The 16,113-nt window shown below is 42.2% G+C and overlaps 1 protein-coding gene across 1 annotated transcript in view; it reads left to right on the top strand.

Annotated features, from left to right (window-relative positions):
- The first annotated feature begins 371 nt into the window (after positions 1 to 371).
- C6 (complement C6) overlaps positions 372 to 16,113 on the top strand; it is a 32,892-nt gene continuing 17,150 nt past the window's right edge. Inside the window, exons 1-7 of the mRNA XM_086629671.1 lie at positions 372 to 395; positions 1,573 to 1,730; positions 2,514 to 2,670; positions 5,422 to 5,566; positions 6,221 to 6,362; positions 8,774 to 8,912; positions 10,873 to 11,073. Of these exons, the coding sequence (XP_086485797.1) occupies positions 1,573 to 1,730; positions 2,514 to 2,670; positions 5,422 to 5,566; positions 6,221 to 6,362; positions 8,774 to 8,912; positions 10,873 to 11,073 (942 nt within the window). The 5' untranslated portion in view covers positions 372 to 395. The remainder of the gene's footprint in view (positions 396 to 1,572; positions 1,731 to 2,513; positions 2,671 to 5,421; positions 5,567 to 6,220; positions 6,363 to 8,773; positions 8,913 to 10,872; positions 11,074 to 16,113) is intronic.

Here is a 16,113-nt window from a genome sequence, read left to right as displayed (position 1 = left end):
CAAAACCTCCAACCTTCCATTTAAGAGACTGCAGGAAGCCACGTCAAGATCACACCAGCCTGCAAAGTTGACTGACTTTGCAGCTAACAGTCTTACAGTAAGATAATAAGGAAGCTTTTTTGTTGTCTTTAATGCACGTAGGTTGCAAGACATGATGAAGTGTTTTGTGGGATTTTTTTTTCTTTAATATGTTGAATTAATCTTTCATGTACTTACTTTTACACAGCTGTTGATATGCTTCTGATGTATTGATTGAGTGGAGTTTTGCTCACAGCCGAGAACAAACGGTGATTTTCTATGTGCAGTACAGTGAAGGAATGAACAAAGTGGTTGTTCTATAGGGCTTCATCTGTTTTCTAAGCCAGCACCATTGGTGCAAGGAGCCAGGAGCTCAGGTAAGAAAAAAGTTATAATATCTGTTCTTCTCCTGATTCTTTGGCAAGACTGATGATTCCTCTATCTTCAGTTTTACCATATTTTGGGTTTGATCATACATAAATCTCTCTAAAAGGCTTGTTCATTGATGAGCTATTGTGTAAAAGGTGCTCTGAGTTCTCATGATGACAGCTGTGTGAAGACTTACTGCCTTTCTTTACTCAAGGAGGAAGAAATGTTTTGACTTGACGCAATTTCGTTTTTCTCAGCAAGGCAGAAAATATCATAATAACATATGTGGCTAAAAACCTGAAAGAGAAAACAATTGCACATTCAGTTTCAAAGTTTTCAAAATGAAATCTTTTGGAGTACTGTTTTAAAATAAACGGTTTGCTTTTAAAACTTCCTATTGGGTTTTGATTTTTTTGAGGCAAAACAAAATGGGAATGTGCTACTGTAACAGACTGTCAAATTTAGTGTTGATTCAATCTCATGATGAGCTGGAAAAATCTTTTGCATTTTACAATGAATAAATAGTTTGTCTGGAAAATGTTTTTCAAGTTTACTAAGCTTTATTACTTCCTAAAGACTGCCTATAACCTTCTGCCTCATCAAATGAAGTTTGATTGACCACTGGAGTGAGAAATAGGCTAGCTATACTGTCTTCTGATGTTGGTAGAAAATTCAGATAAGCTTTGAATAGTGACGGTTTGCGGTTTAGACAGGCTAGTCAAAACAAAAAAACAACAAAAAGCTGAAGGAAGGCTTCACTGCAGCAAAGCGCTTATGTAAAGGGGGGTTTATAGGCATGTGAAAGTGAATTGGTTACAGGGTAGTAGATAGGACTGCTTACTCTTGAGGTCCTGTTTGTTGTTTTACAGGTTTTATAGGAAAAGCTGTCTCATGCTTTTCTTCTTATTCCTGGAAAATATTTCTGAGAATACTTCTAAGCAGTGAAGAGCAATAGGACGTCTTTATTTGTCACATTCAGAATTATTTTCCGGTCCTTAAGGTATTAAATAAATTACTGATAAATATGTATCATGCATTATTGTCCCTTTCTAGGTACATTGTTTACCAACTTTGTATTGTGAAGCAGATCGATAGACTCTGCAAATTAGAAGAGATGTCTCTCTAAGGATACAGGTGCAACTGTGGTAGTTTCTTGACCTTTTGTTACTTGTCCATGTGCTGTAGATGGACACCTTCACTATGAACAAGATGATGTTAATGCACCTGATTCTGCTGAGCCTGGTAGTCGGGAGCAGCCAGGGGTGCTACTGTGAACATTACCCGTGGGGGTTGTGGTCTGCCTGTTCACAAACCTGCAATTATGGCACGCAGACCAGGCACAGGTAGGGCCGAATTATCTCACTACTTCCATGTTTCTATTTATTCCCTGAGAAAATACCACTTCTGGGGAGGGAGACCTGTGTCTGAAGCTCCAGCTTCCATAATATACTGAGAAAAACTGTCATATCCAAGCGTTTACCAGATAAATAGATTGTCTTTTAATTGCAAGACTTAAAAATTACAAAATTATGTATACAGACCATTACAGTGCCTCCAAACAAACCTTTACCTGCCAACACACGTAGTGAGGAGAGAACAGCCAGGTCCTACGATGGCCTTGCCAGCAGCATGCATTGAACAACCAGCCCCCGAAAGCACATGGGGCCGGCGCTTAGTGCCCCACTCCAGGAGCTCTGTCCAGTGCAGAGCAATGCCGAGAGAGGGGTGAGCCACAGCGTGGTGAGCCTACAGAAAGTTCCTCCCTGTATGATTAATTTTATGACAACAGTTAAAGTGAAATAAAGATTCAGCAGCACCAAATTAGATGCAACGATGCAACTCAGTGGCATACTCTGAACTTGAGAGAAATCCCCTTTTTCCTTCTGGTTCTTTCCGTAATTATTCTATGGGACATTTGAACTGACATGAACCAAAAAGAATCGCTCTGTAAACTTAAGGCATATTTGGATTTTTCTTTCAATCGGCATTCTTCAACCATCTGTTCTCTCTCAAGTTTGTTTTCATTGGGCTCAAATAATTTTCTTTATCAGCCTTCACCCACAGTTAGAGAACATCTACGATCTGTCTACAATTCCTTCCTAGCATAACTTGTTAAATATTTTTAGGCAAATAAGAATGGATGAATATTATAGCCAAAACTTCTGTGACCAGCTGTGCACAAAGCAGGAATCTCGTGTGTGTAACCAGCAAACATGTCCTATCAACTGTCAGCTTGGAGACTTTGGCCCCTGGTCAGAATGTGACCCATGCATCAAAAAACAAGTAGGTAGAAAATTTATTATATGGGTGAAATGCAAGAAATTTCACTGAAGAAATCTCTTTGTTTCAGATATTCAACTTTATGGCAATTGACCTGTAAAATGACAGTTTAGGTTAACAAAGGAAATTGGTTATGAATTATAACAGTAAAAGATGGAGAGAACAAGTTAAAATAAGCAGACCAAAACAGAAAGGGGTGATTTAGTATTGTAAATCCATTTATAAGAACTTACTTCAAAAGTTTCATTGTCACAATTAAAAATGAGTTTTCCATCCAAAGAATAAAATATACTGTAGAGTTTGCATGTCTGTTTAAGCAGGAGACATTCAAGGAATGTTTAACTTATTCTGCATGTAAGAAAGAAAAAAAAAAATTAAATCAAATAATCTGTTTTAAAGAGTTAACCAGCAAATCCTAACCAGCACTGGCTAGAAATGCTCAAGATGTATCTTACACCGATAGTCAGGATCAGTTTGAGATTGCTTTTAAGAAATCCAGAGCACTGTTCTCCCAACCTTTATAGCCTACACAAAAAACAGATGGATGTGCTTAATATCTGTGGAATGAAGCCCCAGGATGGTGTTTTATTCTCTTAGGCTTGTGTCTGTTGACTGATGGTAGACTTAGAGGTGAGATGGCAGAGAGGGAAGAAATGAGAAGTCAGATTCAAGTGGATTTGATCTAAAGAAACCAAGCCCTAGCAAATGTAAAACTGTAGGGAGCAGAGGGAAGAGGGGTGCAGATTGTTTGGGTAGTTATGTGTCTGCTGGGTCTGAGCTTTGAGGTTGACCATGACAGTAGCTCTCAGTTCCTGTGCAGACACAGCCTACAGCTCTCTGAATGTCCTGCTCAGCTTCAGAAATCCTTGCCTGAAAAGCAATCTTGAAAAACCTGTCAGATATCATAAGCATATTTTTACAAATGTATATAATTTTCTGACAGCCATGCAGGATGGGGAAGACATGAAGAAGCTGTTCTAGGCGTGAGATGTGAACCGCCCTGTGGTGTTCCCATCCTGCAACTGGGATGGAGAGTATGAGAGCAGAGCAGGGAGAAACAATGAGAGTGTGAGACAGCAATCAAGCTGCAAGAGCTGAAAGGGGCGTCGCTCTCAACTGAATTGATTTTATTTTTGTAATCAATATCCTTTTAAATGGCTGAGTTTCTTACCTACACATCCATATTTAGAAATATTGTTCATTTTTATTAACTTTACATATTGATGCAGCGTAGTAGCTGCTACAAGTAAAAAGGTGCTTTTGTAGACTGTGATCTAAATTTTCCTCCAAACCATAAAGATCATTGTTTGTGACCTTTTAAATACAACCAACCATTGGAATGGAGGATGTGACTTCCAAGGTGAGTGTGATGACTAGCATAAGCAAGCTCTCAGTGAGTGGGAGGAATGAAGAGTTGGAAGCTCACACAAATCATGTAGTGAGTATTATGGATCACAAATGGAGTACAAGGAAGGACTAAAGAGTTGGGGCTGTTCAGCCTGGAGAAGAGGAGGCTCCGGGGTGACCTTATAGCGGTCTTCCAGTACCTCAAGGGGGCCTACAGGAAAGATGGGGAGAGGCTGTTCAGGAGGGCCAGTTATGATAGGACAAGGGGTAATGGTTTTAAAATAGAGGGAGGTAGGTTCAGGTTGGATATTAGGAAAAAATTTTTTACCATGAGAGTGGTAGAACACTGGAACAGGTTGCCCAGAGAGGTGGTGGATGCTCCATCCCTGGAGACGTTCAAGGCCAGGTTGGACAAGGCCCTGAGCAACCTGATCTAGTTGGAGATATCCCTGTTCCTTGCAGGGGGGTTGGACTAGATGACCTTTGAAGGTCCCTTCCAGCCCTAACCATTCTATGATTCTATGATTCTATGACCTCAAAAGCTTTCAGATGATCTGGTGTTTCTCCTTGCTCGCTCCCTTCATAGTCACTTGGTTACTGATTTTTGCTAGACATCTTCCTGCATTGTTTGACTCCAGGGTCTGTCCACAGAGAGGGAAGTAACAGAAGTCCACAAGGAGCTGTGCTTTTCCAGTGGGTAAAAATTCTTAGAGGAGGAACTGCTCAGTCACATGCAGAGAGGTCTTATCAGCAGTCACTTGGAGTGGAGTGGAAAATATCTCTGAAGTGGTTTGTCTAGCAGCCTTCAGCTTCGTTATCCTGCATGGAGGGTATTGACACGTGAAAAGAAAATCCAGAGGGCTCCAGATTTTGCTCCTAGATCTTCTTTAGTAACAAAAACTTTCAAGAATACCATTTTTGTCTTCCCCAGTCATCCAATGCTCTTCAGACAACAGGCTCCATGTGTGGAAGCCAAGCCACCTGGTTTGGGCATGGGAATACATGCCACCGTCAAAGAATTTCTATTTCCACAGAGATTATAAAGAACAGGAAAAACCTCTGTAAGCCTGTTCACACACCATTTCCTACTCTACCTTTAAAACTGAAAACTTCAAAACGGGGCCTGAACTTTTGATTCCTCCAGTGACATAGCCCAGGTTGTCAAGTGGTTGATCATGTATGCTCTATCACGACTATTAAGGCTCTTGGACTTCAGTTCCCTTCCTGCCTTACCTGGGATGATGGCATGGTAGGATGTAAGGACAAAAATCACTATTTCCTTCAGGGCTCTGGTTTTGATAAAGCTTCAGCAGCACTGAGGCGTGTGGCTCTGCCTGGGATGGCATTTACCTAGCTAGAAAAACAGCTCACACAAACAACTCTGGTTTTATTTCTTCTGCCTTTCAGTTTCGTGTCCGGACACTCCTGCGACCGTCCCAGTTTGGGGGTCAGGCCTGCAGCGAGCCGCTGGTGGATTCCCGCCCATGCTTCCCAGCTAAGCTCTGCAACATAGTGGAAGCTGATTGCAAGAATAAATTTCGGTGTGAAAGTGGTAATGTCAACATTCATTGCTTAACTGCTGCATTATTAGATAGTCAAAAGATTAGACACCGAGACAAAAAGGGTTTGGATGATCCAGATCTTGAATATTCCATGTACAAATTCCACAGAAAAGGAGCAGGGAGAAAAGTCTACTTAAGGATTTCATATGTATTAGTAGCAGCTTATGTTTGCATTTTCTCCTGTAACTGAAAGTAATTGAAGTGCAACCTCTGGCCTGGGATGCTAGATCCTAGACAGTAGCACTGTTCCAATAATATTTCTTCACACAGATTTTTCATGTGCAAACATATCCATAGAGTTTGGCTGAAGATAGACTTGCACTGTTTTTATTAAATTTGTGGTTATTTCTTGTTTGCTTCAATTTAAATACATCTGATTAGCCTCAAAATAACTTTATCCACATATTCTTTTGCTAAACCTTAACTTAAGCCTTTGCAGCTTCAAAGCTGGCAGCAAGGCAAAACTGGCAGAACTGAAACAAGCTTTTCTTACTGGAATAATGTAGACGTTATACTGCCTTGCTGTTAATTCCTATGGCAAGTTCACAGCTTTACTAGGGAAAGAGACAGACTGCCCTTTTCTGCTTTCAGACATGATTAATCTTTGCATAAAGTTTCTTGCTGCTGTCATTTCTCTGGTGCAGGTCGCTGTATTGCAAAACAATTGGAATGCAATGGAGAAAATGACTGTGGGGACAACTCTGATGAAAGAAATTGTGGGAGGAAAAAGACCGTGTGTAACAGAAAGTATGAGAGCATCCCAGGTGTGCAGTTAATAGGCAGCGGGTAAGTCAGCATTGCTTATTTTTCATAAACTTGAGATTGTTATCTCACTAATTTACATAAACAAGATAATCGCCAATTATCATGCCATTAGCATGTAAGACTATCTCATTAAAACACATAATATCTCAAATTAAAAATAGCAAGAAATTACAAAAATGCAACCCAACCCTCACGCTAGGACTTGCCCACTGCATCTGCCAGTCCTGCTCTGCCCTGGTGCAGTAGATGACGAGCTGTCAGGGAGCACTGAGGTCTGAGTGACCTTTCCTGCCTCGCAGCATCCAGAGCATCATGTACTGATGTCTTCCAGCTCAGTTATGCCAAGTGCTTCAGAAATTTTGAGGATATTCCTCCACAGATGTTTGTTTGTCTATGATACCTTTCATATGACACCAACCATCACCTCTTCCAACATCTTCTTCGATGTTGGGGTGACAACATCGGTGGACAAGGGTCGACCAATGGATGTCATCTACTTGGACTTGTGCAAAGCTTTTGACACTGTCCCGCACGACATTCTTCTCTCTAAACTAGAGAGTCATGGGTTTGATGGATGGACCACTCGGTGGATAAGGAATTGGCTCAATGGCCGCACTCAGAGAGTAGTGGTCAACGGCTCAATGTCCAAGTGGAGACCGGTCACGAGTGGCGTCCCTCAGGGGTCCGTGTTGGGCCCGGCCCTCTTCAACATCTTTGTCGGTGACGTGGACAGTGGCATGGAGTGCACCCTCAGCAAGTTCGCCGATGACACCAAGCTGTGTGGTGCCGTCGACACGCTGGAAGGGAGGGATGCCATCCAGAGGGACCTCGACAGGCTGGAGAGGTGGGCCCGTACCAACCTCATGAAGTTTAACCAGGCCAAATGCAAGGTCCTACATCTGGGTCGTGGCAATCCCAGGCATAAATACAGACTGGGTGGTGAATGGATCGACAGCAGCCCTGAGGAGAAGGACTTGGGAGTACTGGTGGACGAGAAGCTCAATATGAGCCGGCAATGTGCTCTTGCGGCCCAGAAGGCCAACCGCGTCCTGGGCTGCATCAAGAGGAGCGTGGCCAGCAGGTCGAGGGAGGTGATTCTCCCCCTCTACTCTGCCCTCGTGAGACCTCACTTGGAGTACTGCGTCCAGTTCTGGAGTCCCCAACATAAGAAGGACATGGACCAGTTGGAGAGGGTCCAGAGGAGGGCCACGAAGATGATAAGAGGGCTGGAGCACCTTTCCTATGAGGACAGGCTGAAAGAGTTGGGGCTGTTCAGCCTGGAGAAGAGGAGGCTCCGGGGTGACCTTATAGCGGTCTTCCAGTACCTCAAGGGGGCCTACAGGAAAGATGGGGAGAGGCTGTTCAGGAGGGCCAGTTATGATAGGACAAGGGGTAACGGTTTTAAAATAGAGGGAGGTAGGTTCAGGTTGGATATTAGGAAAAAATTTTTTACCATGAGAGTGGTAGAACACTGGAACAGGTTGCCCAGAGAGGTGGTGGATGCTCCATCCCTGGAGACGTTCAAGGCCAGGTTGGACAAGGCCCTGAGCAACCTGATCTAGTTGGAGATATCCCTGTTCCTTGCAGGGGGGTTGGACTAGATGACCTTTGAAGGTCCCTTCCAGCCCTAACCATTCTATGATTCTATGATTCTATGACTACTAATTTAAGCAGTGTAAAACCTAAATATGGGTTGCCTGTTCCAGGTAGTCTCACATTTTTTAATTGAATTTTGAACTCAGTGCACTCTGGTGACATCACTTATGGTAGAAATGGAGAACCGCTTGTTCATTACAGCAGCCTTCCAGTACTCAAAGGGGGCCTGCAAGAAAGCTGGAGAGTGACTTTTTGCAAGAGCATGTAGGTATAGGACAAAGGGTAATGGCTTTAAACTGCAAGAGGGTAGATTTGAATTAGATTGAAGGAAGAAATTCTGAGGGTGGTGAGGCACTGGAACAGGTTGCCCAGAGAAGTTGTGGATGCCCCATCCCTGGAAATGTTCAAGGCCAGGCTGGATTGAGGCTTTGAGAAACCTGGTCTAGTGGCAGATGTCCCTGTCCATGGCAGGAGAGATTGAAACTAGAAGATCTTTGAGGTCCCTTCCAACCCAACCCATTCTATGATTGTCCTAGGCTGTTTTTAGGAGTTTCTGCTTGAGAGTGACTGTCTCATGGGGATACTGGGATTATCTAGTGAGTTAGGCACTGCTGGAAAGTAGGAATCAGGACTGCTACTACAGTATTTTTCAGGTGAATTCAGCGTCAATTAGAAGCTTTTGTAGAGGAACTTCTTTCAAAGCAGTGACATAATCCAGATGCTCATACCATTTCATTCAAACCTACCAATCTTCAGTGCAGCTGTATATCACTAAATGTTTAAATTCTATATGTCTTTCTGAGCTTGTTTAATCTCTGGAAATAATTTTTTGTTAGGTTTCACATTCTGGCAGGAGAGAGCCGAGGGGAAGTCCTCGGCAACTCATTCAATGGAGGACAATGCACAACAGTGAAGCGCAGTGAGACAAGGAAATCATATCGTGTTCCTGTGAATCTGGAGGCTGTCATCTTTCAGGTATTCTCAAACAGCAATTCCTAGCTGAAAAACCATTGCCATAATCACAGTCCAAGTTATATGCTCAAGTCTTAGGCAGTAATGTGTGGTTTAGGGCAAGATTTCTCAATCTGGTGAGGCCTGAACATGGTTCAGATGATGTGTGGAAATAGGATAAATTGAGCAGATGGGTGGCTCGATTCATGCCTTTCAGATTTGTGTTTACTCACTGCATCATATATCAGAGTCAACATGACTGATGTGGGGTCCTCTCCTGCTTCTTCATGGCTGTAGCCATGTCTTTGTTCTGACTTGGTACCAAGGGCCTTGCCCCCAATCCTGTCATGAGCTTATTCAAGTCCAAAGCTCATTTCAGCATCACTGCTGTATCCTTGCAGCACCAATGGCTATCCTAATTCCAGTTTCCTTTTAGTGCCCTGCAGCCATGGGACACAATTTCTCCCCAAGCCATTTCAGCCCCTCAGACCCATCTGTTCCCTGCCCAGCTCTTCCAAAGAGTAGAAAGGAGAGGAGCAAGACACCGAGGCTGGGGCAGCAGGACAGTAAGTACAGAGTCTGGGAGGAGTCTTGCAGGACAGGCCAAGGACAAAATGAACCTGGCTTGTGTCTTATCAAAAAACTGGGAATCACTGATTTTTTCAGACTTGATGTTTTAGACTTTTAGACGCCGATATTTAGAAAATACTTTTAATACCATGGTTAGGGCATAACACCTAGCTATGCACATATCATCAGGCCCTGTCTGATGCCAATAGATACTGAATTGGGAAGGAAAGACGTGAAAAAAGCTCAATTAATGGACGAAATCTGAACGGCTCATTTTTGCCGTAAGTGCTGTGAGGTTTTAGCATTACTTTAACAGGAGCAACTGAACAAAGGACGCTCTAATATGCTCCATGGAAACTACAACTGTATTGGCCATGACATGTAGGTTTTGTCAATAAAGGTGAAAAATTACTGTGTGTAGAAATATTCAATAGGGAAAAATAAGTCTTTGTTTGCCCAGGTCTCTTTAAAACTGTGTGGCTTATTAAGTTACTGGTGTTCATTTGCAGAACTGTTAAAGGTTTGTGAATCTCACCTTTGAGAGTGCATCTATAAACATTTAGAGCAGCCTTTGGCGTAGAAGAGTCACTGGCTCTGGCTTTCTTCTTGGAACTCCAGTGTGTTTTCATGCAAAATCGCATGACTTCTCGGAGAATGAAAGTGGATTGGAGGAATGAACCATCTCACCTCCCAAGGTCCTCAGCAGCCCTATTAATTAAACAAGTCTAGAGGAAGGAAAAAATTGAATCTTTCAAACACCCACAGGAATTTGCCTGAGTTTTGGGAAATGGGTAATTTCCGAACTGATGCTAAAGTCATCCTGGTGCTTTGCACAACAGCACTGCTGAGGTTTACCAATTTGATCAGGCAGGTTTGCTCCTGCAAACTAGGATGCAGTATGGGTACTAACACTGCAAGTATACTTCAAGACTCTCCTCTGGAAACCTGTTCATTCCTGTAGGTGGGAATTAAGAAGAAAAGATAGAAAACATCAAGTTCTTTGCCTGCGTAATACAGAAGCCATGGGACTGGGACTCAGTCATAGTGTGGACATGGCATGGAGGTCTGAGAGTCTTTGAAAAATGTGTTGAAACACTTGATGAAAATTATTCCTAAGCTTTGCAGCATGGAGGTGGGGAATTTTAGAAGAAAGAAGAGTTTCCTCTTTTTTAGAAGAAACATGCTTTTCTTTTTCCCCTTGTATAAATGCCTACTACTAAGTCTACTTCTTGTCTTGTATTCATCGTGCCTATTAACCTATCTCAGTCTTATCTTTTGTGTTAAGAACAGTTTTTTAGCTTACTGCCATGTCTCAGACATGTTTCTTCCCTAAAAAATCCAGAAATGATTGCTTAATAGCTTTCCGTTTCAGATTATTATTTGGACAAACGTGTTTTGCTTTACTGAATCTCAGGAAATAGATGAAGAGGATGATGTAACCTCAGACTTCTACAATGATTTAACTCCCCTGAGTGATGGCACGCATGAAAGTAGTTCATCCACTCATGGTGCTCAAGGATCTTCTGGTATTCCATTTTTATTCTCAAGGAAGACGCGGGTTACAGTCACATCATCTTCCTCCTTCAAGAAAGCCATCGAAGCCTCATATGAAAAGGTAATTGAATGTTGCCTCCAATTTCTTTCTTTCATTCAATTTCTGTCTGCTTATTTCAGAATGGAGCTGCCAAAGGCTACTTTCCTTAGCAAGGCACTGACATTACATTTAAAAGAAAAAAACAATAGAATTACACTTTTAAAAGTTCCTCTTCTGATAATAGAGGGTGTTCCTGGTTGTAACGCGTCTTTTGTAATGCAACATGCTCTTCTGTTTTTAGTACAGAAATTATTGTCTTATTCCACTTAAAAAAGCATAGATTTGACATCGATTTGGGGTTATGAGATGGGGTAACCTGTCCTAGTTACCGATTCAGAAGGCATAATGACATGTAGCAACAGTGGCAAACAACTCAAAAGAAATGAAGTGCACTCAGGAATGTTACACGTATGCATGCAACAGAAATCAATCTGCATTAGTTTTTTATTTGGTAACTAACTTGCGTATTGGAGTCTCACGTCTGCCAAGATGCACTTGGTCATATAGATAATCTCAGACATAAGATATCCACAGACAAGTTTCTGAGAACAGAAAACCTTTCCCCATAGTATTCTGCATATTTTTTAGTGCAGATGAATACTATGGGATATAAGATTATGTGCTTTTATAGCTAAATGGCAGTAAAGGATAGGCTATTGTTTGCACTTCTGCATGGAAGAGGCCATAGGACTGACTGAAAATAAGGCCTGTTGAATCCCAGGAGCTCCAATACAATTAGAATGAATCATTTACAAAAAGATCAGTCTTAAGATTTCCTATGATGGAAATTGATTGCAGGCCTTGCAAACTTTTCCTAATGGTTAAGTAATTTGACTGCTTAAAAAGTTCATTATTTCTAGTTTGAATTCAACTATATTGAAGTTCCTGCTACTGGAAACCTGTTGACTTTCATTCCAATATAGATACCTGTATACACATCAGGTTATTCTTTTGTACAACTGATAAGGTTTCTTGGTGGAATGGTGGCTTCTTGTTGACTTAAACACAGACCAAAGCCACTTATGGAAATGTTAATTAAATGAAACTTGCATCAGGAAGGTTTTTTTGACGTATGTTGGTTTTCAGCATTCTCATCATGAAATCCCAGAAACCCACCTGAAATAGCAAATAACCTAGTAAGGTGCTGGCTAAAGATGATACAGGTTAAAATCTCTTCGTAATGAATCCATAGCAGGAGTTTTAACTTGGATCATCCTCATGTTCTCTATCGTATCATATAGGAAGCCTCTATTTTTATATCTACCTGTGTAAATTTTATGTGTGTTTGTATGCTTACATATGTTTGAGAGACCTATAAATGAATTTGCGATACTTTCTTAAATAGTGAAAATAGAAGTTTATGTGGATAACTTAAAAGGAGGGGGAACTTATCTGGGCTTTGAGAGGTCAAATTCAGACCTATATATTAAACTGTGTGCAGAAAGGTTTAACGTAAACATGACACAATCTCTAGAGCGCCCTAGACATGTGAAAGGTCATATATTTTTCCATACTGGCATGGAAGAAGTACGAAAACTTGATGTTTTTAAAGTTTGTTTACCAGGAACTTTTTTAGCTAAGTTGGCTGGTCCTCTAGTATGTCTTCTTGGTTTCTGATCCTTTAATCATAGAATCATAAAATCATAGAACCATAGAATAGTTTGGATTGGAAGGAACCTGTAAAGATAATCTAGTCCAACCCCCCTGCAATCAGCAGGGGCATCTTCAACTAGACCAGGTTGGTCAGAGCCCTGTCCAACCTGACCTTGAATGTTTCCAGGGATGGGGCATCTACCACCTCTCCGGGCAACCTGTTCTAGTGTTTCACCACCCCCAGTAAAAAAATTCTTCCTTATATCTAGTCGAAATCTACCCTCTTGCAGTCTAAAACCATTACCCTTTGTCCTATTGGTACAGGCCCCACTAAAAACTTGTCCCCATCTTTTTAAAAAGTTTTCTTTAAGTACTGAAAGGCCACAATAAGGTCTTCCTTAAGCCTTCTATTCTCCAGGCTGAACAACTCTAACTCTCTCAGCCTGTCCTCATAGAAGAGGTGTTCCATTCCTCACATCATTTTTGTGGCCCTCCTCTGGACTCACTCCCACAGGTCCATGTCCTTCTTATGTTGGCGGCGCCAGAGCTGAATGCGGTACTGCAGGTGGGGTCTCACAACTGCAGAGTAGAGGGGCAAAATCCCCTCCCTCGACCTGCTGGCCACACTTCTTTGGATGCAGCTCAGGACACAGTTGGCTTCCTGGGCTGCAAACGCACATTGCTGGCTTATGTCCAGCTTTTCATTCACCAGTACCCTCAATTCCTTCTCTGCAGGGCTGCCCTCAATCCCTTCATCCTCCAGCCTGTATTGATACTGGAGATTGCCTTGACCCAGGTGCAGGACCTTGCACTTGGCCTTGTTGAACCTCATGAGGTTCACATGGGCCCACTTCTTGAGCTTGTCCAGCTGCCTCTGAATGGCATCCTGTCCCTTACGTGTGTCGACTGCACCACTCAGTTTGGTGTCACCTGCAAATTTCCTGGGGGTGCACTCAATCCCGCTGTATATATCATTGATGAAGATAACAGTACTGGTCCCCTGTGGGACACCACACATCACTGATCTCCATCTGGACATTGAGTCATTGACCACTACTCACTGGATGTGACCATCCAGCTAACTCCTTATCCACTGAACAGTCCATCCATTAAATCAATGTCTCGCCAATTTAGAGAGAAAGATGTTGTGGAGAACTGTGCCAAAGGCCTTACAGAAGTCCAGACAGATAACATCCATAGCTCTTCTTGTCCGCTAATGTAGTCACTCCATCACAGAAGGCCACTAGGTTGATCAGACAGGACTTGCCCTTGCTAAAGCCATGCCTCTCTGCCCTTCGTGTGCCTTAGCGTGGCTTCTAGGAGGATCTATTCCATGATCTTCCCAGGTGTAGAGGGGAGGCTGATAGGTCAGTAGTTCTCAGAGTCCTCCTTTCTACCCTTTGTAAAAATGGGTGCAATGTTTTCCTTTTTCCAGTCTCTGAGGAATTCACCTGACTGTCATGACATTTCAAACAGCACAGAGAGTGACTTGGCAACTCTTATCAGCCAATTTCCTCAGGACTCTGGGATGCATCTCATCAGGTCCCATAGACTTAGGTATGTTCATGTTCTTTGGGTGCTCATGAACCTGATCTTCTCTTAAAGTGGGAGGAACTTTGCTCCCTCAGTCCCTGCCTGGCAGTCTATCCACTCAAGAGGTATGGGAAGAGAGGTTACCAGGGAAGACAGACAAAAAAGTTGTTGAATACCTCAGCCTTCTCCTTGTCCATTGTTACTGGTTTGCCAGTCATGTTCATCGGGGAGGTATACTTTCTTTGACTTTCCTTTTCTGGCTCACATGCCTATAGAAGCCCTTTTTATTTTTCTTTGTATTCCTTGCCAAGTTCAGCTCCAACTGTTCCTTGGCTTTCCTGACTGCACCCCTACACGACCAGGCAGCATCCCTATACTCTTCCCAGGATACCTGTCCCTGCTCCCACTGCCTGTGCATTTCCTTCCCGCCCTTTAGTTTGACCAGCAGGTCTTCACACATCCATGCTGGTCTCCTTTGTTCCTTGCTTGATTTCTTACACCTGCGGATGGAGAGCTCTTGTACGCTATGGAAAATGTCCTTAAAGATCATCCTTGTGACCTGCCTGATGTTTTCTGCTTGCGTCATGATAACCATCTCAGGTGGGATCCCGACAGCTTACATATCCATACCTAACAGCAATTCTACAGGGATCTGCATCTCAGCTAATCAGCCTCCTTTTGTATTGATGAAGAGAAGTTGGGTGGGTTTCTACGTAAATGTCTGTTAACGGAACAGTGCCCTAGTATGGCTGTAGAGGGAGCCCAGGTGAGCACCTCTCACTCTTTGCTGTACTAAATATAAGGAAAAATTCTTAAAGTGAGACTGGAATATTATGTAACACATTTCATTATAAGCTACTTTACTAATCTTGCACATCCTGCTCTATGTTGTTATTTTTATACATTATTTTCTTCACTTTTTTGTCACTGATTTCCCATGCTATGATATCAAAGGACTTCTGGAGGCTTTGTATCAGAATTTGCACCCATTCCATTAGCCCATGTTCCTGGTATTTCTGGCAGCAGTCAATTGAGTTGAGCGGCTTGAACTACAATGGAGAAACTGAGAGCTCAAAGATAGGAAACCCTCTCCATTCCTGGGAATGTCAGGCAGGGAGAGACATGATTCTGTTGCAATTCTGCTTGTGATACTTGGGATGAAAAATTACTTAATCAGCATGTTCAGGTGAAACCCTACATTGTTAGAAAATTTCCGGTTTAAACTGCTGGTTTTGACATCAGTCCAGCTCACCTTTTTCCAGTGTTTGGCTGCTTTCTGTCAATAAGGTAGTTTTTATAACAAAACTGAACTTGAGTACCCACGTTTGATTTAGACCAGGCTTTCTTTGGGAATAATTATCCCTGGTCTACTAATATTTTGTATTAATACGTGGTACTCATGGGTAAAGCTTGCTACAGGCACCAGGGTTTACCACTATTATTAAACATGTACCCAGAATTGACTGGAGACTTTGGAATCCAATTTCCTGGGATTGTTTTACAAGTGAGAGTTTCCAACATTGTGTATGCCTCAGCAATTTAACACAGAAATCGCTGGGCTTGACGACTGTAAGGTAAATTGCTAGTAATAAAAGCACTTAATTGCTAGTAATAAAAGCACTTAAGATACTTTTACTAGCAGAAAATGCAAATGCGAGATGCATGTCAAACAGAAATTCATATTTAGCAAGCAAATGCATGCTGAAATCAACTGAGGTTTTACAATCAATATTTGACAAAGTGGTCTGCAATTTTGTGTGTCATAACTGAAATGATACCTGGCACAGTTGGAAATTGAAGATCAGAACCTAAATCACCTGAAAATCCTAAAAATTATGTTACCATAGCATATTTTAGGAGCTGAATATAATCTGGGAATTGTTACATACCCTGTTTCTTCCATTCTTATTCTCACTGCAGTAGAAAGCTGAGCAT

The sequence above is a fragment of the Tauraco erythrolophus genome, chromosome Z (genome assembly GCF_009769465.1).
Source record: "Tauraco erythrolophus isolate bTauEry1 chromosome Z, bTauEry1.pri, whole genome shotgun sequence".
NCBI lineage: Eukaryota > Metazoa > Chordata > Aves > Musophagiformes > Musophagidae > Tauraco > Tauraco erythrolophus.
Note: the sequence above shows the minus strand (reverse complement) of the source record. Positions and strands in the feature narration are given on the sequence as shown.